This window comes from Danaus plexippus, chromosome 11, assembly GCF_018135715.1.
Source record: "Danaus plexippus chromosome 11, MEX_DaPlex, whole genome shotgun sequence".
NCBI lineage: Eukaryota > Metazoa > Arthropoda > Insecta > Lepidoptera > Nymphalidae > Danaus > Danaus plexippus.
Genome location: NC_083544.1, coordinates 6,389,507 through 6,411,443, shown reverse-complemented (window position 1 = coordinate 6,411,443; position 21,937 = coordinate 6,389,507). Strand labels below are relative to the sequence as shown.

The 21,937-nt window shown below is 28.1% G+C and overlaps 1 protein-coding gene across 1 annotated transcript; it reads left to right on the top strand.

The window, feature by feature from the left end:
- Positions 1-2,416: 2,416 nt before the first annotated feature.
- On the top strand, positions 2,417-21,126 carry LOC116765869 (elongation of very long chain fatty acids protein AAEL008004-like). The gene is made up of 9 exons (XM_061521961.1): positions 2,417-2,548; positions 11,984-12,130; positions 12,606-12,713; positions 13,786-13,866; positions 14,624-14,680; positions 15,641-15,746; positions 19,319-19,455; positions 19,939-20,094; positions 20,240-21,126. The coding sequence occupies exons 2-9, from the start codon at positions 11,990-11,992 to the stop codon at positions 20,375-20,377; spliced, it is 924 nt and encodes a 307-aa protein (XP_061377945.1). The 5' UTR covers positions 2,417-2,548; positions 11,984-11,989; the 3' UTR covers positions 20,378-21,126.
- The last annotated feature ends 811 nt before the right edge of the window (positions 21,127-21,937 follow it).

Below are 21,937 nucleotides of genomic sequence, written 5' to 3'. Positions count from 1 at the left end.
AAATATATATTTTTTGTATAAAATACAAAGTATTCTGAAAATGTCTTAGTAAATGGTTTATATACATATATTTAACAATAACTGTTAGCAAAAAATTAAAACTTAACAATAAAAAATACATTTTATATAATAAAAATTGAAATAATCAGTAATGAAAATTTAATGAAATAGTATTATTTTAAGTTAAATATTATTTTAGTGGTTTTGAATAAAAAAATATAATTGTTTCTATGCAACATGTTATTATAGGTGAGAGGAGATGATGATAAGGATGTAAATAAATTACCATAGACTATTTCCATTTCGATAAATACATTTCATAATGTTATCAAACATTTATTATATTTAATAATGGAAGTGGAAAACAGTAAAGATTATTACAAACTCATATGTTTATATACAACAAAAATGATCGTATAATTTTTTTTTTTAATTTTAAGAATATTTTGAAAGAGTTTATGAAGTGAATTCTAAGGCTTTCGCGAGTTTTATTCATTTAAATGAAACTAATATTTTTCAGATAAACTACGCGTGAATTATTTTTGTAAAAAACTACATACTCCCGACGTTTCGGTTACTTTTCAGCAACCGTGATCACCGGCAGACGAGTTTTCTGTCTGTCTGAATAGTTTATCCGAAAACTATTAGTTTCATGTAGAGTTTATGAACATTTTAATTGATTCTTATCAATATTATTAGAAATTGTTTCCATATACATATATACATATATGGAAACATACACATTTATATATATATGTGCGTATTGTATGATCTCATATAAAAACTATCGAATTGTTTTGAATGACTTTTCGTTTTGTACGTACCTATTACATAGGAAAACCAGTCAGATAGCTCTCCGTCTTAAAATTTCCGGAACAAGAGCGGAGCTCCAGGATAAAGTTATAGTATTAAAACATAAATATCCGATTCATTATGTTAACTAGTATGTCAAAATAGTTGAAGCAATTTAAATATATATGTTATAACATATACTTTGATCTGTTCTACAAATTAATTATTGTATTTTTTTTTTTGAATTTCCGGATAATATGTTTTCCGTATGTCGTGTTTTGTTTTGATATCGAATATGGTAATTAGGCAGCGGTCGAAACAAACTCTATATTTCTATTATCTATGATTCAAGCAATATTATTATTTTTTATTGATAATATATTATAATTAATTATATTTTTACATACATTATATAATTGACATTAAACATTATAATTTTCTAAACGGAACACATATTTTTATACATCAAAATGTTCATGTTATACACTGAATGAAAATAACGAGTCCAGTATTAGGCACGTGTTTCACCACGCGGTATAATCGGATAAATTAATTTATGTTATACCAGAATTCCATCAGTTATGTTAATGTATGAGAATATAGCTCTTAAATAAAGTATATTTAAGATTTAAATGACAATTTTTTTTAGGATTTTACGGTGATTTTTTTATGATTTTATAAACAGTTCCCTAACAGGAACCAAAACGTGATGATCATCTAAATATTAAAAAAAAAAAACAGAAAACGAGTAATATCCAAAAAAAACTTAGTTTCATTGAAATATGTACACGCGAAGATCTAAGATATTATACATTTTAAGGTGCTGTTTAAACAAGCAGGTTTTATATGATTGGTATACAAATAATTGTCATTATACATATACATGTATAAAAACAGGACACGCGAACATATAGACAATATTGATTAGCGAGTGGTATAAGATTTGCACTATACATTAACGTATTGTTTTTTTTATCGATGTCTATATAAAAATTTAAATATAAATTTTATAACCGTTCAGATAATTCATACGTTCGAGACCAACAAAAAAGAAATGTTGCTTTGATGTACATTAATTTCAAGTGTATCTTTAAATAATAATCACGAATGAGGCACACTCGAAACAAAAAAGGAAGATGAGTTCAGTGGCATAAATTATACATTGGAATTATTTTTACTGAAAGGAAATAACTTGAAATGCGTCACATGCTCTCCTAAAGTATGTCTTTTTTTTAAATTTTCGATTTATTTTTATGATTAAATTGAATCAAATAAAACTTATATTTATCCTTTTTTTCTATTACGCTTGAACGCACCCAAAATCCATAGACATATTGTTGATGACAAATGACATAAAAACAAATTCAATTTACATTTCTGATGTTTACAAAAACGAATGATAAATCATATAAATGATGAAGTTAATAAATAAAACGATGAAATCATAAATAAAGATCACATCCAAAAGTCTTAATAAGTTAGTTTCGGTGTTAAAAAATTATAAATCTTTTTATTTTTTATGAAATAAACCGTATATAGATAAAATTAATCTCTGATATGGTTCTGTGGGAGATATGGCACGTTGGTAGTAGTTTTGTAGAGTGACGTCACATCGTCTGTAATATATATCTGCTGAATGGCGGCGCGCGCGCACATTGCAAGTTGACGCGAGTGATCCCGTACTGTAATCGAAGTATACGTTTCAAACTATTTATTTGTATAGTGTTTAGTGTTGCCACGAGTGTTTGCATTACAGGTAAGCATGAATTTTAAATACTATAATTAATTTGAAACATTTTCCCAGATTATATACTCAAATTTTTCAATCATTTTGATGAATTTAAGTAAATATCACATTTTTATTTATTATTTTTTTATATTAAATAATATAAATAAAAATTTCATTTATATTAATAAAATATTATTTTATTCATTGTAACTTCATAAATAAATTTTAAACTAATATTTTCCAAGTTAATTTTAATGGAGGTAAAATATAATGGAAGAAATTCCATTGAAATAATTAGAGTCGCATTTTAATGATGTCATTTATAGATCTGGTTTTATATTAGCACTGTTGTAAATGGTTATAAATTTATTTTTCATTAACATTCCCATAAAACAACATTGTAATAAAATCAGCTAACACATTACTGATAAATGAATACTTGGACAGATTGTTATTTAAATTTAAATTTAAAAAAATATCATACGAAATTATTTTAAATATAGAAAATAAATTAAGTATATGTTAAAAAAAATATATTTTAATAAAAACTATATTATACTATATATATATATATATATATTTCTAACATAAAGTCTTTCCGTACCGAAGTTAAAATTGCAAACAAAACACCATAAATATTCTACAAGTGGTTGTACATATTATCTTGTATCGTAGACAAAGGGATATAAAGACTGTTTGCTTCTTAAATATAATTAGCCGGCCCCCGTAGCCACGCTCGCTATATAACAGGAAAATATTTAGTTACAAACAAAACTATCATTATTTTCCGGAACTTTAGAATACTTTTGCAGTGACCCTGACCATGAGCAGGCGAGATGAGAGTGTCACTTTAAACTTACATTAAATAAATCGCGAAAGCCATTAAGTTTTGTAAAGTTCCATTACGAAACTATTCAGTAGCGTTTAAGTAAAATCGTCTTTAATAATCGAAATTTAGTCCATCTCTATATTTATATATTTTCTTCAATATCTAATTGATCAACAAATCTCCATACAATTTGTTGACTTACGCATCAGTGAAGGAAATCGTAACAAATTTCAAACGAGTCAAGTCCGTGAAAGTCAAGTGTCATCGGGTCACTGTTTACAATTTTCTCGGTCTGAATGGATGGATGGTTCTTCATACAAAATAACATAACGACATGTCAAATTACCGTCAGCTTTTCAGTTGATGCGATAGCTTTTTTTTTTATTTCTCTTGCTTGTTTTTTTTTTGGTCATCTCTTTATTTATCTATCTGAATTATTTTGCATAACAAAAATCAAACATTATTATATAATAAGGATGTTTAACTTATTTTTTTTTTTAATATGACTCGATTAACCATTATAGTTTCTTCATTTTGTCTAATAGCTCATTATTTAATAATATATTGACAGTACAGTAGTGTGTGTTGCCCAATTTATATTATTTTATACCATTTTATGGTATGTCTAGTAATAAATATTTTAATACTGTATTCAGTATAGTGTATGATATATTTAATAGATGTCTCTGCGCCAAACTTCATACCACGTGAATATATTATGGACAACATTGTTTTCGTAATAGATGAAGGTTTTAATGCTCTGATACTTTTACAAAAGTCATTGACCAAATTGCATATGTAAAATAATACATAATTCTCACACGTCTTAATAAGTACAAGGTTATTTTTGGGGTCTACGGACAGGTCGTGGACATGGAATATCTGGTTTTACGTCTACGGATCTTAAACACCTGTTGTATTATATATATCGTAACATATTGAATTCCGAGCTAAACGCATATTAAAATACTTTTTCTTATAATATTTATGTATATTTAAAATCAGGTTTTTCTCATTTAATGACCTTCTCAAAACATTCTTTTAAATTTATGTGTATAATTAAGAGTACGTATCATTTCAAACAAGAAAAAATATATTGATTATTGAATTTATTCGTTTTATTTATGTATATAAAATTGACAATACAAATATATCTTAAAAAGACTTCAATATTGTGTATTGTATAATGTATTTTTTTTCATAGTTATGTTTCACCAAACTCTCCTATAAACTAATAAATGAAAGAATGTCCGGTATTCGTTAAACGATAAACCTGTTTTGATTTAGTCGCCATATGGTCATTATTAATAAGTAAGGATGTAAGAAACCTTGAAATTTCGTTGACATTAAGTAATCATTCGTGAATTTATAGTTAAAATCTGAACAGAACGATTCATAAAATGTTTGTGACCTTTTTTTAGGGTTTAGATTACATCAATAACTATTTTAATATATTTCAGTTAAGTCTAATCTGAGTTATAAATATAATACAAAATGATTATTTCTGTTTTCTTAACATAATGTGACCTTTTGGTGTGTTTAAGATGTTCGTAATAACAGGTTTGTACAAAGATTTCGGGTCTAACATCCTCTACATATTTATACCGTTAATATGTGCCCAGGAAAATGATTGTAGGGAAAACATAAGAATGTCTAGTGTAGTTTAAAGAAGTCACAAGTAGATTAGTCTAAGTACAATATTGGAAACATATATGACCTGGTATAACTATACTAAACGAAAACTATATGAACATAATACGAAAGCAACAGAAAATTAAAGCGACAGAATCCTCGTACATCAAACGTATTTGTTTGGTGGTATCAAATATTTAATAATATTAAAATAGGTTTATTGCGCGTAGAATTAATTGCATTTTGATTGCAGTAAAATATTTTTTAAGATGTCGGTAGTAAACGTTATTGCAAGGATAAAATTTTAGTATGCGATTAACACATTAGTTAACATAATGATGGAAAACGTGTTGTACATTCAAAGAACATTGACTCTAAACCACTTTTATCATAAATTATTTTCTTAAGCTCTCATATAAATTATATTTGCATGTCATACAGACAACCAAATTTTTGAAATTTTTGAACGAAACTGTTCATTATTTTAGAATCTTTTTTGAGAGGATTAGATTCGGTAAAATGGAATATTGGCTAATAAAAAAAATATATAAACGTTAAATTAAATAAAATACTAGTGTATAGAGTATTTTTATGTGTATATCTTCAATCCTTTAAGAATTAATGAGTCAAACATTGAACATAGCGCCCTCTGGAGTTGCATTTCGTGAACCATTTCGCAATCACATGTAGCAATCCCAGTTTGATGAAATAAATTATAAAGATATGAGAGTATTTTATATTTTCGATTGAATCTAGTTAAATACCCTTAAAAATTTCACAAGTGTATATGATACGCGCTCGTACTAACATACGAGATGGGCCATTGAGATAAGTGACATTTATACATAGTACATTATTTAGGGGAAGAACAAACTATTGAGTCACAAATAAATACAATATCCGCAGCAGAAATCGTATTCTACTCAAAGGTATATTTAAAGAATTTGAATGTTTGTAAAAGCAATGAGGTTTTATATGTATTTAATTAATATTAAATTATAAAAATTTAATTAAAATTTTACATGTCTCTTTCGATTAGCTATGGAAAAGTTTGGTAATATACAATTTTACTAGTACAATCGAGATAATTGCTTGAGAAATACCATGCAATTTAAATGTATTGTTACTTGCGAGATGCGACTTGTATTCAGTTCAAACGACCACATTCAATCTATGTGACCACATAAAGTTGTTTTATTTTCAATTTATGTTATATCACTGATATTATTATGTTATATCACTGATATTATTATATTTATATCACTGATATTTATTTATTTAAAGGAATTTATAGTTGTCTATGATATATATATTCCGAGTATTCATAAGCAAATGGAACATAATATCCTAACGGCCATGGCATGTCCTCGCAAAGTATGTAATTAAATTATTATCCCTTGAACATGTAAATAACGTCACAAATACTAGGATCAATAAGGCTTTTCCGCACTGATTCTTGACACCAATTATGGCCTTTCCGCTTTTTATTCTTCGTTGCAACCTTTATATTGCGTAGGGTTTTCTCACATTAATGGTACTACACTGACGTCAAAACTTATTCCCCTCTTTTAAAAACATTAATTCGCTTTTATTAAATGTATTTTTTATTTTAAGTTTAAAAAAAACATTAAACAAAAATGAACTCTCTCGTTATGGATATAGAGATTTTTTTTATAAAATATCCTATTTCTAACGCGTCATGGTTTAAATTCTAGATATATTTTAATCGCAGATAGGATATACAAATTGACATGTATGTATACAACTTTTAGGTCATAAAATATGAAATAGGTAGTTATACATAACAAAATAAACACAAACGAAATATGTAACTCACGTATTTCTGTAACCCAAAATCCATACTCGACTATCTTTACACGGTAAAAATGTTTAAAGGTTACTTGTGGGATTTTATCGCGTATGAATTTTTATTGTAACGAAAAGGGATTTCCCTGCTATACGATAAAATTTTTTTTTTACATACTCGTGGAGCCAGTGAATAACGTGTTTAGCCGGTTATTAGGATCGGATGAAACGGATGTACCGGTTTTGTTAATATGAAAAATTAATGAATACCAATGCTTACCAACATCTTAGACTAAACAATGGTATAGAATTAATGTTTTATTATATAAATTTTAATAGTTTTCCATTTATTTTTGACCCACACTGATCTATCTTTTTATTTTTCTATACTACTAATTAAAGACATATGTACCTATATTTAAAAAAAAATCTCTTTAGGTCTATTTAGATGGAATAAAGAAAATTTGAAATCTATTAATACATATTACATAATAATTTTCCTTATATTTTAGCATACTTTTTAAAATTCGCATTCACTAGACGTCGCGGTTAATATCATATTTTATTTCTATCTGGTCATACTGAAAAGAATTTTATATTCATTATCTTCAAATAGCAGCCGTAGCCTGTCGATTATTGGAAGTAAGCTTCTCCCATATCGTTTTACAAACATATAAAGAAATTAATTATATTTAACAAGCAGCCAAAGTCGCAGGTACATAATAGTATAATTAGCATTACCGTGTTAGGAATATGATATATTGACCCACATGCAACGACATTTAACACTAGTGTTCTTTTACATCTAATTCGTTTGCACCACTATAATTTATTATATTGTAATGTAACGGAAAAATAAAATTATATAAAATTTGCTAAATGAGAATCGATTTTTTTCAGTGCGAATTATACAGAAAGCATTATATTATACGTCAACCAGACCGACTCTTTTGTCTATGAACAAAGTAAAGCTAGATTGAAAAAAAATAATGATAAAAAAAATATGTGAATGATGATCAAAGATATATCTGTAAACATTTACTATTTTACTATTGTTTACGATTGTCCTTCGTCTCTTGTAATCAATGTTTTAATGCGTTCGCATGCGTGCTTATACAAAAATAAATAAATACATAACAAATTATAGGTCTTCTGTATTCATTGCAAGCACCGTCTCATATTGAGATTCAATAGGTTTGTGACACGCACATTTTTCATCTATTCATCACTCGCTTCACTATAACACTTCAACGTGTGTTCTTTTTTCAAATAAACTATTCTATTTTCTAGATTTAAATTAACGTCTTTTTAGTTCCCTTCTATTATACAATAATTATTTTTGCCCTTGTCATTGTTATTCTAGGTTAGTTTTCAAAGTGGGACAGTAAAAGGAAAATAGAAATTGTTATTAAATATTAATAAGTTCTCATAATAATAAAGTACATAAAAATTATGTTGCAACCAATGTCATAAAAATTTCGACCTTGTACAGTATATAATAAATAAAAAAAAGTTAGATTGGATGAATCGTTGTTTTGCATTAATGGAGAACGCAACGTTTAATATTAATTCCGTAATATTAATATTATTTATATTGTGATTTGAAAGCTGGGAGTGGATCAGAACAAATGATAAACATGAAATATTATAGAAATACAGAATATTGACATGACGTATTGATTTCAATAGTATCTTAATACATCAAAACGTAAATCAGATCAATGGTACTTGAGCAATCGATCGCAGATAAAATGTTTTAAGCACTATTGCAATTTGTAGCTCATAAACTGGACCTCATATATATATATATATTATATTATTAAAAGTTTTTTTTTGTAATATTCGGCCAACGTGCTTCCTTAATACATACATATATCATTTCCTGCGTTTGTTGACGGAAATATGAAGTTAATTTTTTAGTATTAGTTGTTAGTTCATAATTATTTTAAACATATACTAACATATAAAACAGCATTTATTAATAAACTCTAGAATCAATATGAAAACATGGTAACAAGTTTTCAATATATTTTTATACATAAAAATAAATTTGAACTTGCATATACCAAATGTCATAATACTGAAATGCGTGTTGATAATTGGAGAAATAATAGTTTGAGGCTGTATTTTGTAAATTATATAAATAAAACATCTTTGTTTGTGTATCTCTTTGTTAGTGTACGGCTAATACAATAATGGCGGGGTAACATAGGGATCTTCAGGTCTCAGGGCCACTGTTTAAACTAATCTCGGACCATGTGTATGCTGCTCTCGCCAACTGAATGCGCAATAAAACTTGATTGTTAGCGATTATTACGATACGCGACATATGATTTTAATAAAATTTAAATATTTCATAAAAACATATATAACACAACGCTCGGTATAAATTCTCGTTCTTCCGCGTATGACAACAATCTAGAAATGCCAGAATTGGATTAAAATATTATAATAAGTCCATCTGTTATTTATAGTGACATGTTAAAAATTGTCATTGTCGTTTCGAAACATTTTAAGCGAACGTTTTTTATAAAATATTTTTAACAAAAAAATATAATTGTCTACCTGTTAAAAAGGTGGTTACGCGGATCTTTAGATCTGTTTTGGTTTAAGGTGCGGGCTTTTAGATAAATCTCAAGTAATTAATTATGAACACGGTAGAGTAGGTAGAGTTGGTAGAGTTGGTTTTGTTTAATATTATACTTCACGGTCATCGCTATACGCTTAAAATCCGCAAATAACATCTGTGTACCGGAATATTTTTGACCTTATGTGGGCTTTGTTTACGTCATTGTAAAAGATATAAAAAAAAATACTATTTCTAGTCAAATATATATAACTTTAAATCTCTTATAATATGTAAAAAATCATAAAATATTTGTAATTAAAATAATACGGACTAATAATCTAAATGTATTACCTGTTTTGCGTCCGATCGTGTTAGGAAATTTCTCGGACCATGGCACCATTTCTGAAGTTCATTGGTGATAGTTGTACAAAGACAAGATGCATGGCAGCCTTCGTATATAATAACATTTGATTACCATTTATTACCTACAGTTTATTGATATACATATGATGAAAGCACACCAGTAATCTTTTTTAATATATTACACATAGTTAAAATCCGATTCTGCATCGTTAAAACAGTTTTCACAGATTTATGCAGTTATATATGTAATGGGTTACAACAAATTGTTATAAAAATTTAGTCTGTATTAGAATCAATAGTTTGATAGTCAAGTAATATATGAAGGTTCAGTGTAATGTTTGTAATACAAATTTAAAATTAAATAAACCGAATCGATTGCTTACTTTTTTTGAGATCAACTAATGCATGCCAATTTTTACCGTATTTTTTTTTACACCATTATGAAGAAAAGATTTTTATTATTAATAAACTTCCCAACTTTTAGCTTAGAGGTTTAATTGGGTGGTACAGATTGTTTCGTTACTAAAATTGTATGAACATTTCATTTTAAAAATTATAATTATTCTCTCTTATATTAAGTATGGTTTAAACGATAGGTATGAGGTCGATAGACTTCATTAGCACCAATGTGTTAGACGTTTGTGTTAAGTTTAAATTGGGTTCTAAAATATTGTTTTATTTGGTTCATTTTCACTGTCGTCACAGTCGGCTATGATACAAATGTAATGCTCGGTATGTTGTTACTATTTAGGAAGCAAATAGTATGCTATATATAGCAAGGAATAAATATAAAAACGAACATAAAGACGGAGAAAAAATTTAAAACATATAAATAACAAATAAATTTAATCCTATAATGTTCATTAAACTTTGATTGTTGTCATAAATAAAAGCATTATTTTATTATTAATCGATTGTTTCACAATAAATTACCAATAAAAAAGATTGATAAATAAAATAAAGTCTATTTTTTATGTAGTTCTGAATTCTGAGATGTCGTGTTATTTGTTAATGTCTTTTTCAATATCTCGTCAATAAACTTAAGCCGATTTATAAGTAAAAGCTTTCGTTTATATCAAGGTCGCCATAACAATATTGCACAATTAACTATTGTATATAATTTATATTACTAGGCATATTACCATTAATTCTTTATACAGTTAATAATATAAGTCCGCATGATTTATTTGATTTCTTTATAAACTATATATAGTTGACAGTTTATTTTTAATCTGTGGTCATATTATACAGTTATTTGTGCATAAAATATTCTGCCAACGTCAAATAGAAACGAAAATTTTTGTTTTCATGACAATTTACATTAATGACATCTGTCAAATATCAACCCCAAGATTAAACTATGTCAGTTCCCTTTATCTTCTGTCCCCATTCTCACAGACACAGATGACACTGAATGTTACATAATTAATCGTAGAAAACCGTTAAACTCTCACTAAATATACACGTGTTGTATTAAAGAAGATTATCAGATAACGGTATTTAGTTTTATAATATTAAACGTTTTTAAAAAGGTCATCGATCCGTTGTATAGTGACGAAGATTTGTTAAAATTCCTTAAAATTAAATCAGAATTCTAATTTTGATACTGAATTGTTTTCTTTATATACTCGTATGTAGAGAAAAATCTTATCAAAAATGTCTAATTTCTAATGTAACTCTAGTTAACATACGTCGATATTTGCTATCCTATAAACAAAACCTTACAAATAGTTACCATAATGAGATCTAAGATTTTCGCGAGTTTTATTAATTTAAATGAATCTAGTATTATTCGGATATACTACGCGGATTTTATTATTTAAAAACTACATAATCCCGACGTTTCGGTTACTTTGCAGCAACCGTGATCACGGGCAGACGAGATGTGAATGTCCATTATGTAGTTTTTAAATAATAAAATCCGCGTAGTATATCTGAATAATACGAGTTTCATTTAAATAGTTACCATTCATAAATTAATTTTTCCGATAGTATGTAAATCACTTGAGAGACGCTTAAGAGTATACCATGCGACTGAACGAATGGGGTGAAAAAAATATTGAATGATACATTCGTTGGACCTGTAGAGGGGCCGGTCCACCCTGACATTCGGTTTGCTTGACGCCCAGGTTGGGAAATTGACGAAATTGCAGTTCATTTCACGTTCGCTGTTCTTAACACTCATACGCGCTATATGTATGTCGCTCGTGCTCTACTGGTCACGTTGTCTTCCGATTTTTATAATATTCGTTTTATTTTACAGTGAACAATGGAAACTATAAACCGAATAGTTGAGGGGTACCATGACCTCATGGACAACCAGAGTGATCAGAGGGTGAAGGACTGGTTCCTTATGTCATCTCCTTTCCCAACACTAGCCATCTGCCTCACATATGTCTTTGTTGTTAAAGTAAGTTTAATTAAATGTATAATTCAATAAATACTTAAAAAGTTTAACCTCATAGAACAATTAGTTTTTTATCCATTTATACAAATATTTTTTCTATGGAATATTTTTTATGTGCACTTGTGTTTTATTGACTTATGACAACAATATTTTATAATAATAAAGCCAGTTACCTTGAAGTCTGTGATGTTTTGTGTTTTTTTTTAAAGTCTTTTTATAAATTAAAATACTTTTTTTTACAAAAAAAAAATTAATTTAACAGTACAAACTATATTTCTGTTTGTGTCTTTCACTAGCAAGGAAACATAGATATTATATTTTTTTTGCTTTACAATTAAATTTTAAATTTTTTTTTTTTTCGGAATGTCATGGTGTATGAATTTTCATCTATACAATAAACAAAATTATATTATTTTAAGTGAACGAAAAAAACTTCGCATTTTATGCATCGAGTTACTAATTAATGATTATTTTACAGGTTTTGGGGCCAAAACTGATGGAGAACAGAAAACCATTCGAACTCAAACAGATCCTCATATGGTACAACCTGTTTCAAGTTATTTTTAGCTGTTGGCTCTTCTATGAGGTAATATTAAATAATTATTATTATTTGGAATAATACATATTTTTTCCTATTACTATATTAATACTAGAAAAAAGAATGCAAATCTTTATAAAATATCTTATAATTTTTTTTTTTAATTGTGTGATATGATTATAAAATCTTACATTTATTATCCTATTCTGTATTATTATCATATCTAAGACATGTTACATAGTTTTAAAACGTTATCGTCTATATAATATTATTTAGGTACTTTAATATTTTTATAGATTGTAAGTTTATGTTATTTTATTGTTTATAAATTTAAAAAAAATGCTTCACGAGATTAGATCTAGAGATGTATCTGTCGTGCTGACCTTTAAGATTTGAACTTTCGAACAGTGACAATGAACTCTACCAAATGTTGGGTAAATCTTCGGTTTAAAGTAATTGATACTTTAGCAACAACAGACTCATCTCACCGTTGATTGATTTATTAATAACTTAATTGAACAGCCAACATTACGATACCACCTCTTAACTATAGATACTCCTTTTATAACTTGAGGTGTCCAATTTAGAAATTAATTCGTATATTGTATGATATCAATTTTTAAATTAGACTTCATTCATTTATTTAATAACTTAAATAATACAAAGTTACAACACTGACGGTTTTATAATTATCAGCAATTAATATAGAAACAGGATTTTGTCATAGGAAATGAGACAAATTCATGTAATCTTGGAGTGTAGGGATGTATCAGGGAAAGGCCTTATTTTTAACTCACCCCTGTATATTATAAAGTCTTCATTTTTTGATACTATTTGTACTTATTCTTGTAACCTATATGAAAATATTAGTTTTAGTAATTTTTTTTAAATGAATAAAACATGTGATACTTTTTAATTTCTTCACCTGTGATGTGTATTTAGTTACGTATATTTTTAATGTCTATATATGTATATTAATTAATTAAGTTTGTGTGTACCGGTGTCTCTGTTTTGCAAGAGCAGTAAGGTCATCAGTTCGTATTATTTTAATGTTAAGTTTGCTTAATAATATTTATTAAGTTATTCTGTCATGAATTTTATAACTTTTTTTTTATTACAGAGCATTGCGAGCGGTTGGTTCACAACATACAGCTTCAGATGTCAGCCAGTAGATTATTCGAGGACACCTCACGCCATGAGGGTAGGATATTTTTTTATTTTGTCCAAATTGTAATATTTAAAGTAAAATTTATAAGTTATTTCTCACAGCCGGTTGTGAAATTTTAGAAGGTTACATGATACACGATTCACTTTAATGAAATGATATCAAATCCAGTGAGTTGTTTACCTTCGAATATTTCGCTCATAATTCGGTTTTGTCATCGCATACATATTTTTTACCAATAGTGTGTTATGACCCCGGAATCAATTATATAATTAATAGTCATTAAAAGCTATAACATTAAAGTTTTTTTTTTTTTTTGTATAATCTATAAATCGTTTGTTCGTACAAATCCGATGTTTCCGAGTTATTAGTGTCAAACAGGTTCTGTGTAGCAATTTTGTGACCGATAGAATTCCGATCAAGGTTTAAACCCTAAAGCGAATTAGCATATATATAATAATTTAGTAAGTCTGCGCTATAATGAGAGAGTTTTCAAGGTTGAATGACTAATAAAAATATATATATGAAGAATTAATGGCCAAGTTGTGAAATTTATGATTTATTCTTAAATAATGAATAACTTAGAAGTCTTTTAGAGAAAGAAAAAAGTTGCAATAATGTATTTTTTTTTAAGGATTGCTGTTCGTTATTATTTTTCAAAGAAAACGCTTATTAGATTATGAAAGCGGCTAACAGTTAAACTTAACGTGAAGCGCTTAAAGCCGCTTAAGGCTGCTGAAGGTTATACTACTTAATGATAGTTTGAAGATATTAATGTTATATTTTTTTGCAGATAGTACGCGGATGCTGGTGGTATTACTTCTCTAAGTTCACGGAGTTCTTTGACACCGTAAGTATAAATAAATATAAACCGAATACTATATATACAATAGATTATTTATAATGAACACATCTTTATAATTTTTACGACATGAATAATATAAACATTATATATACGATATTTGGGCAAATATATATTTATTTATTTTTCATATAATTTAACATAACACGATATAATGTATGATACAAATGTTTTTGCGTCAGTAAATAAATTTATAATTCGAGTTTCCTACTTCCATATATGTAGACGAATTTATTAGCATATAATCTGTTTATATTAATTTTCCTAATATTATATATCAATCATCTCAACGCGGAACACTTGAATGTATTGTTTACGTTTTACGATATTTATCATAATGATTTTATAATCGATATTTAAATTTTTGTTTCAATAACAGAAAAAAAATATAGATCTAAGCATAAATTAATGTACGTAGGTTCGCGTACTTTTAATGTGTAGATTTTTTTCATTGGATCGCATAAAAAAGTTTGAGATTCATTTTGATCATATAAAAGGTTATGTTTTAATGTATTTATGTCTGCAGCAAAAGGTTAATTGAATCATTTATAACCTTTATTGATTTTTTGTGGATTAAAAAGATTTATTAAATGAAAAGATTTGATAAAAATATTTCAGCCCGGATAGAGTATTGAAGTGTTTTGCTTTTAGGAGTTCCTGTGAACTCAATTCATATAACCAGTAGGTACTGAATATTTCAAAAATTTCTTCAAGAAGTTTCATAAAATTTCGCTTTAATGAAATAGATAGTATAAACAGTTGTATACTTTAACATTTTAGAAGAGTGAGTAGGGACTGACTATAACTACAAGGGACTATCGAGGACTCTCTCTTTCTCTTTCTCTCTTTCTCTCTCTTTTATATATATATATTTATAGAGCATTATACATCGTAACATATGCTTAATAATTTCATGTAAAATATAACAACATATTGTATTACTTTCAGATATTCTTCGTGATGCGTAAAAAGTTCAACCACGTGTCCAAGCTGCACGTCATCCATCACGGCATCATGCCGATGTCGGTTTGGTTTGGAGTCAAGTTCACACCGGGTAAGAATGATGTTTGATTTGCAAATAATCATCGATAGTATTGAACTTGCTCTATAAGAACTTGTTTTTCCACGAGCGTTTGCCGTAAACGATTACTTATTAACATACTGTCAGAGCAGTTGTTCGTGATTAAATTTATCTGTTGTTTACTCAATTTTACTCAACGGGATATTATTTCAAAGTTCCTACATGTATGACGGGTATCTTCATAAGACTACGCTACGGCTTTGTTGTTGAATATTCAAGACATTTAAAAATATTTCCTTTACCCTGAATAATAGTTGAGGTCGTTTAAAAAATACTGAAACGAAGGTTCCAAGAAGGAAAATTGCAGTAATATTGAATTAAATAACTTGAAATGGTCCCATAAAATACAGTCATTTTACATTATTTTGTTGTTTTGTTGACAGCTACTAATATAAATTGTAATAAGTAAAAACAAAGAGTGATAATAGTATTTTCCGTCGCACTTTTATGTAAAGAGGAACTATGTATTTGCACAATAATACAGAGGCTCTTCTTGTTAAAAACGTTTTAAAACGTTCGTCATAATAAAACATTTGACTTCGAATGTTTATTTAGATTTACGTAATTTAGACACATCGGATAACTCGAAATTGTTTATTCTTTTTTATTATGTATTTCGGTATTTACGTACAACCGCATAACTTTTACTAATATAGGACTTTACGTCATTTCTGTTTTGAATTGTTAAGAGTGTCAGTTTTTATTTATCTGCTAAATATTCTAAGTGATCTAATCATTTAGGCCTAAAGGAGGTATGTTTATTTTGTATCAGTCATGTTTTGTTATATATTATTATACAATTATTGGTAATAATGTATTTATATTTGGTAATTTTGGTATATTTAAGAACAGTCAATGGCTGTATTTTTTCTTATTCTTATTACCATTCATATAATACTTTTAATCTGAGAGGCGGAATATCAAGTCGATTAATGGATCTTAAATTACGTTTATTTTAATGATAAAGTTGAAAAAGATAGAATAGAATAAAGCCAACAGATATCATGGAATATTTGGCGGAAATTATTCCACTAGCGAGGTTTTGTTACACAAATGTAATGTTCTGTGCATTAAAAATTATATTGTCATAAATTTCATTGTGCGTTTGAACTTACTCAACATAATATTTCACACAAACAAGATAATAAAAACAATAACGTAGAAGTGCCGTTTCGTATATGTAGATAATACTTTCAAGGTAGACTTCGTTATGATGTAATGAGACGCAGACAGCCATTGATGGGGACGTCAAAAAATTTTTATCTGTATACATTTAATTGGCATCATTATTGTTTCCGTGTTTGATTGCTCTATCCGTAATACATTGAATATCAACCAAAACTTTTTTAATTTGAAACGATTGGAAGAATTTGCAAACAGGTTTTATATCTTTCTGGGCGTGTCGTAATAAACTTGCAAATAAAAGTAATTGCCTCTAAGCTACTTATTAACTGAATGTATGGAAACTAAGAAGTGTCGCATATTAATGGAATTCCATTATAATTGTTTACAGATATTTCCGACACTTATGATGTGATTCAAAGTAACGAGATATTTAATTTGATTATGTTCGTCCTTTTTTTTATCACTAAGTTTTTTCATGTTGTTCAAACATTCAATAATCCGCCTGAATGTATGTTTGTATTGCGCGACGTAATTGAACAAACACGATTCTAGAATATTCTCAGTTCCTACAATTTTTATTGTACGTGAACAGCATTTTTAAATTACTTTATGAATTATTATTTCATTATTTAAGTTATGCGGCTTGTTGAAAGGAGCAAGGAGGTTTTATGTTGGCATTACCTTGTGTTTTTTTTTTTGTTACAGTCATAATCACTTTGTGTAGGTTCCTTAAGTCATAACATAAAAGCCTGAGTTAAAATTATTTATTATTTTCTCCGCCTAATTATAGTAATTCCACAACGAAATTGTTTTTGTCCGGAGTCAGCTTTAGGGCAAAAAAAGTTAGCAAAACATGTTGAATTCCGGTTTTCACGTGGTTTATGCATTATTCGCTGTAAAAAAAAGATATCTTTGAATCGAGTGAATGACTTTTTCTTTGTTATAACTTATGTCTGATATTATATATAAAAATATAAGCACATATTGACAAACAAATTTTCGTATTTGCATTTAATGTTTTGAGTGTGTAAAACTGTTTATTTAATTAATGAACATATTTATAATTTAATATATTTTTATCAATAGAATTACTATTAATAATTTATTGAGTGTAAAAAAATAAAATTATAAGTAAACGTTTCTGTTTCAAGGATATAAAACCACAAATTGCAAAAATTAATTTAAACTGTTATTAAGAGGATATGTGATTACAATATACAAAGATCTCATGAATTTATAAAGTTATTATTACGGTTTTACGGTTATCTAATCACTAGTCAGATATATAACATATACGTTATGTCTGTCTGTTCACATAAAAACCTTTGTACTAATATACATCTGATTGATGTTATTAATGTATGACAGTGTAATGAGCCGAAATATTTCCATTCAAACAACCGCAGCGAGATATTTCATTGTTTTAGTTCAAGAAGTTATAAGATTGAATGATATATGTATCTAGTCATGAATGGAATAGTACACATTGTATCAATAAACGTAGACGCATGTTTATAACGAACATTAGTATGAAAATTTCTATTAAATATAAGCGACTTTAGTCGTTTCCTTGAATTCTTAGTTGAATTCGTACAAAAGATCTAAATCTTTTTGGGAATTATTGAGTTCAATGTATCTTAACTTTGAGGTTATTCTTTTCTATATCATTAAAACATTTTTAAATCAATTATTCTAAATTAATTATATAGAAATAATCGAAATCTCAAAAAAAATATAACCGTTTTTTTAAAATTCGAATTTAAAAAAGTCTAACGTGTATAACATGATGTTTTTCCATGATGACGTAATGAAGCAGTCCGTAAATGAGACTGGTTCTAAGTTGAACCAAAACAAAAACACATTAGCTACAATCTTCCTAGGTTTTAATTATATTATTATGACAGTCCGTATTATTCCGCTTTCGAACGGAAAAATACAGCGTTTCGGTGCGGGAACAACAAATAGTATAATATATTAGATAATTTGGGATGCTATATTGTAATTTAATTCAGTCTGTACATAGTCTACATAATAAGTGAGCGGTGATAACCTTAAAAGATTTATTTTATTTGGTAGCTTTTTTATCCTTTGTAACTTGAATAGCGAAATGCAATAGACAACCATAGTGTGACAAAAAGCAATGAATATCCTTGTAAAAATTATTGAAAAAACCCTTTTTATATAAAATTTCACTCAAAAAATGATTTTTATTCATTAAAGGCATAATTAAATATAGTTTTAAATTCTAATGGTCTATTTACATTTAAGATAAACAACGAGATATGTAGACTTTATTCGTTCAAGTGTCAAAATTCTGACAGTTCAGTTCTGAAATTGTTAGAATTATATGGTGTATGACGTGTGTTTTAGTTGTTGAACGTTAAGTGTCGTGAAATTCTAAATCTCAGTATAACCCGCAGGTGGTCACTCAACATTCTTTGGTATGCTGAACACGTTCGTTCACATCGTTATGTACTCCTACTATCTACTCGCTGCTCTCGGTCCTCAAGTTCAAAAGTACCTGTGGTGGAAGAAGTACCTCACAGCTCTCCAAATGGTATGACATAAACACACTCACACAGACGCAAATCCTTTACATAAACCATTAAACCTTGCACGTAAAACATCTCTCTATATAGGAAATTATTCAAGTTCATCTCTAACCAATGATAATGTATACCCTATATTAAATGTCCTAGTGAGGTTGACATAACATTGCTGGTGCAAGCGATATTATATCATAGACTGTTGTAATTAAGTTTATATTAGCAAGGCTAATTGGATGTTTGCATCGTGTGCTGAGTAAAAGGGACGTTTCCCGCCTAAGGTCAAAGCCGTAGCGCAAACACTTTAATGATATAGAGGAAGCTGCGGTTCGGCTGAGTCATTCTTGTTTGTAAGGAATATTCGAGATGTAAACATTTTTTTTTATTAAAATTATATTTTTTGTTCAATACAACCTGTTATTAAAACGTCTGCCCGAATTGATATATTATTGGTGGTGATTTGATGATAGCTATTTGGTTCGTGTATGTTACAGGTCCAATTCGTGCTGGTATTTTTCCACGCCTTCCAGTTGCTTTTCATCGATTGTGACTATCCACGAGCCTTCGTCTGGTGGATTGGAATGCACGCCGTTCTGTTCTACTATCTCTTCTCCGATTTCTACAAACAGGCTTACCTCAAGAAGGTTAAGGTGAAATAGCTCTTTCATTTGTTATGTAATACATGTTTGAATCTCAATCTCATTGATTCATTGATTTATTTTAATTAATATTAGTAAGTATATATCACTAGTATGTGTAGGAGTGTTATATTTTAATAGTAATAAATGTTCACAGCGATCAAAATCTAAAGAGATAGAAGTAGAATCGAAGTTTGAATCAAAGGATAGGATGTATCTGTTAAACGGATTCAGCAACGGCTCAGCTCTCGGGGACGTGCGGCAACGAATGGCTGGTGCGGTCGCCTCACAGTGATAGTGATGTGACACAGACTAGAGATGTCCCTGTACGTCGATAGACGGACTAAGTACAAAGTGAATCTCAGTTATAAAATTAAGCTCAATTAGTTAGTGCTAGTTTATATAGCGCGATGGTGTATATGGGTCTTGTGTCGTACGAAATTGTCTTCGTTTAATGATGGGATGTCCCGCGGCCTGTATACATGTACCAACATTTTATATTAGAAAAATTTATTGTACACAAACATACAATAGACTGCCCTCATGTATTAAACTAACCTCATTTATAAGATGAAAAGAATGGTGCAATGTAAAAACTGTTACGACAAACCACGTTCAGGATGATATTGAATTTATGTGTGATATATTACATTGGTAAAAGGAGTTGTATACAGATAATTAGTTTTATAATCTATATCTTTTTGTTTTCCCGCCAATACTTGCAATCTTCTATATATAAAGTCCGGTAATGATGTGAACATCACAAGGTTTGCACGAGCCCAGTATCTGATTGTACTTCATAATATTGAGATATCGACTTAGTTTCACAATGTCCTGGCACAAAATACAATGCATGTAAAAATATTTCAAGAGAAAAAAAAGCAATCAAACCATACATATTATTTATTAATATTGTTGTCATTACGTATATCATGCTATAAAATTATAATGAGTCGATTTAAAAATATGTTTGGCAACTAAAAAGCAAATGTTTGTAATAAAATTTGTGATAACTATTGAAATAAAATATTATCTTAAACTTTATTATTAATCGTTTCATTTCGTCCGTTTATTATAGAGAAGCTTATAACCTTGTTAATAATGAAATTTTTCATTTTGTACCGTTCTTACGAAAATACTCATCGTATATGGCAATCATGACGTGTGAAAGAATTCGCGAATCGTATAATAATTTCATATTAAAGGATATTTGCAAAGATGTAATGTTCTAGAGAATTCAAAATGATAAAGTCGTTATATTGTTTAAATGTAAACACTCATGACATAACAAGATACATACTGCGCGTAGATTAAAAAAGAAAAAAATTATACGAACAAATAATGTTAACGGTTTACTAATATTGAACTTCTATACAACCTTCAAGTTTAAGTTTAACTTCAACCTTTTAAAAATTATTATACTCAGGATAAATAAAGTTTATATATTATATAATAAAGTTTATATATTTATACTCAGGATAAATAAAGTTTTCAGTATGTTGACTGTTATATATTTAGTTCAGTCACATTATACCACTCGATCTGATTATCGTAATGTTTATAGTAAACAAAATTCCTGTTAGCGTTTTTTCTTGTGTTTTACACAAATCTAAATGGCCGTAACACACAAGCCAAACGCGAATCCGTGATTACGCTTACAAGTTTTTCGAAGATAGATATAAGTCAATTATTGCAACAATTTTAATAAATTCCTATCGTAGCTTTCTAGGTTTATGTTTAGGAGTCACATTTTTGCCACTCCTTTTTTCCGTTTTTCGATAGACATGGCTGTTTTTAATTTGCTGAAACTATTAAAACGCTAAATAGTCTGAAAAACTATAATTTTTACGGACAA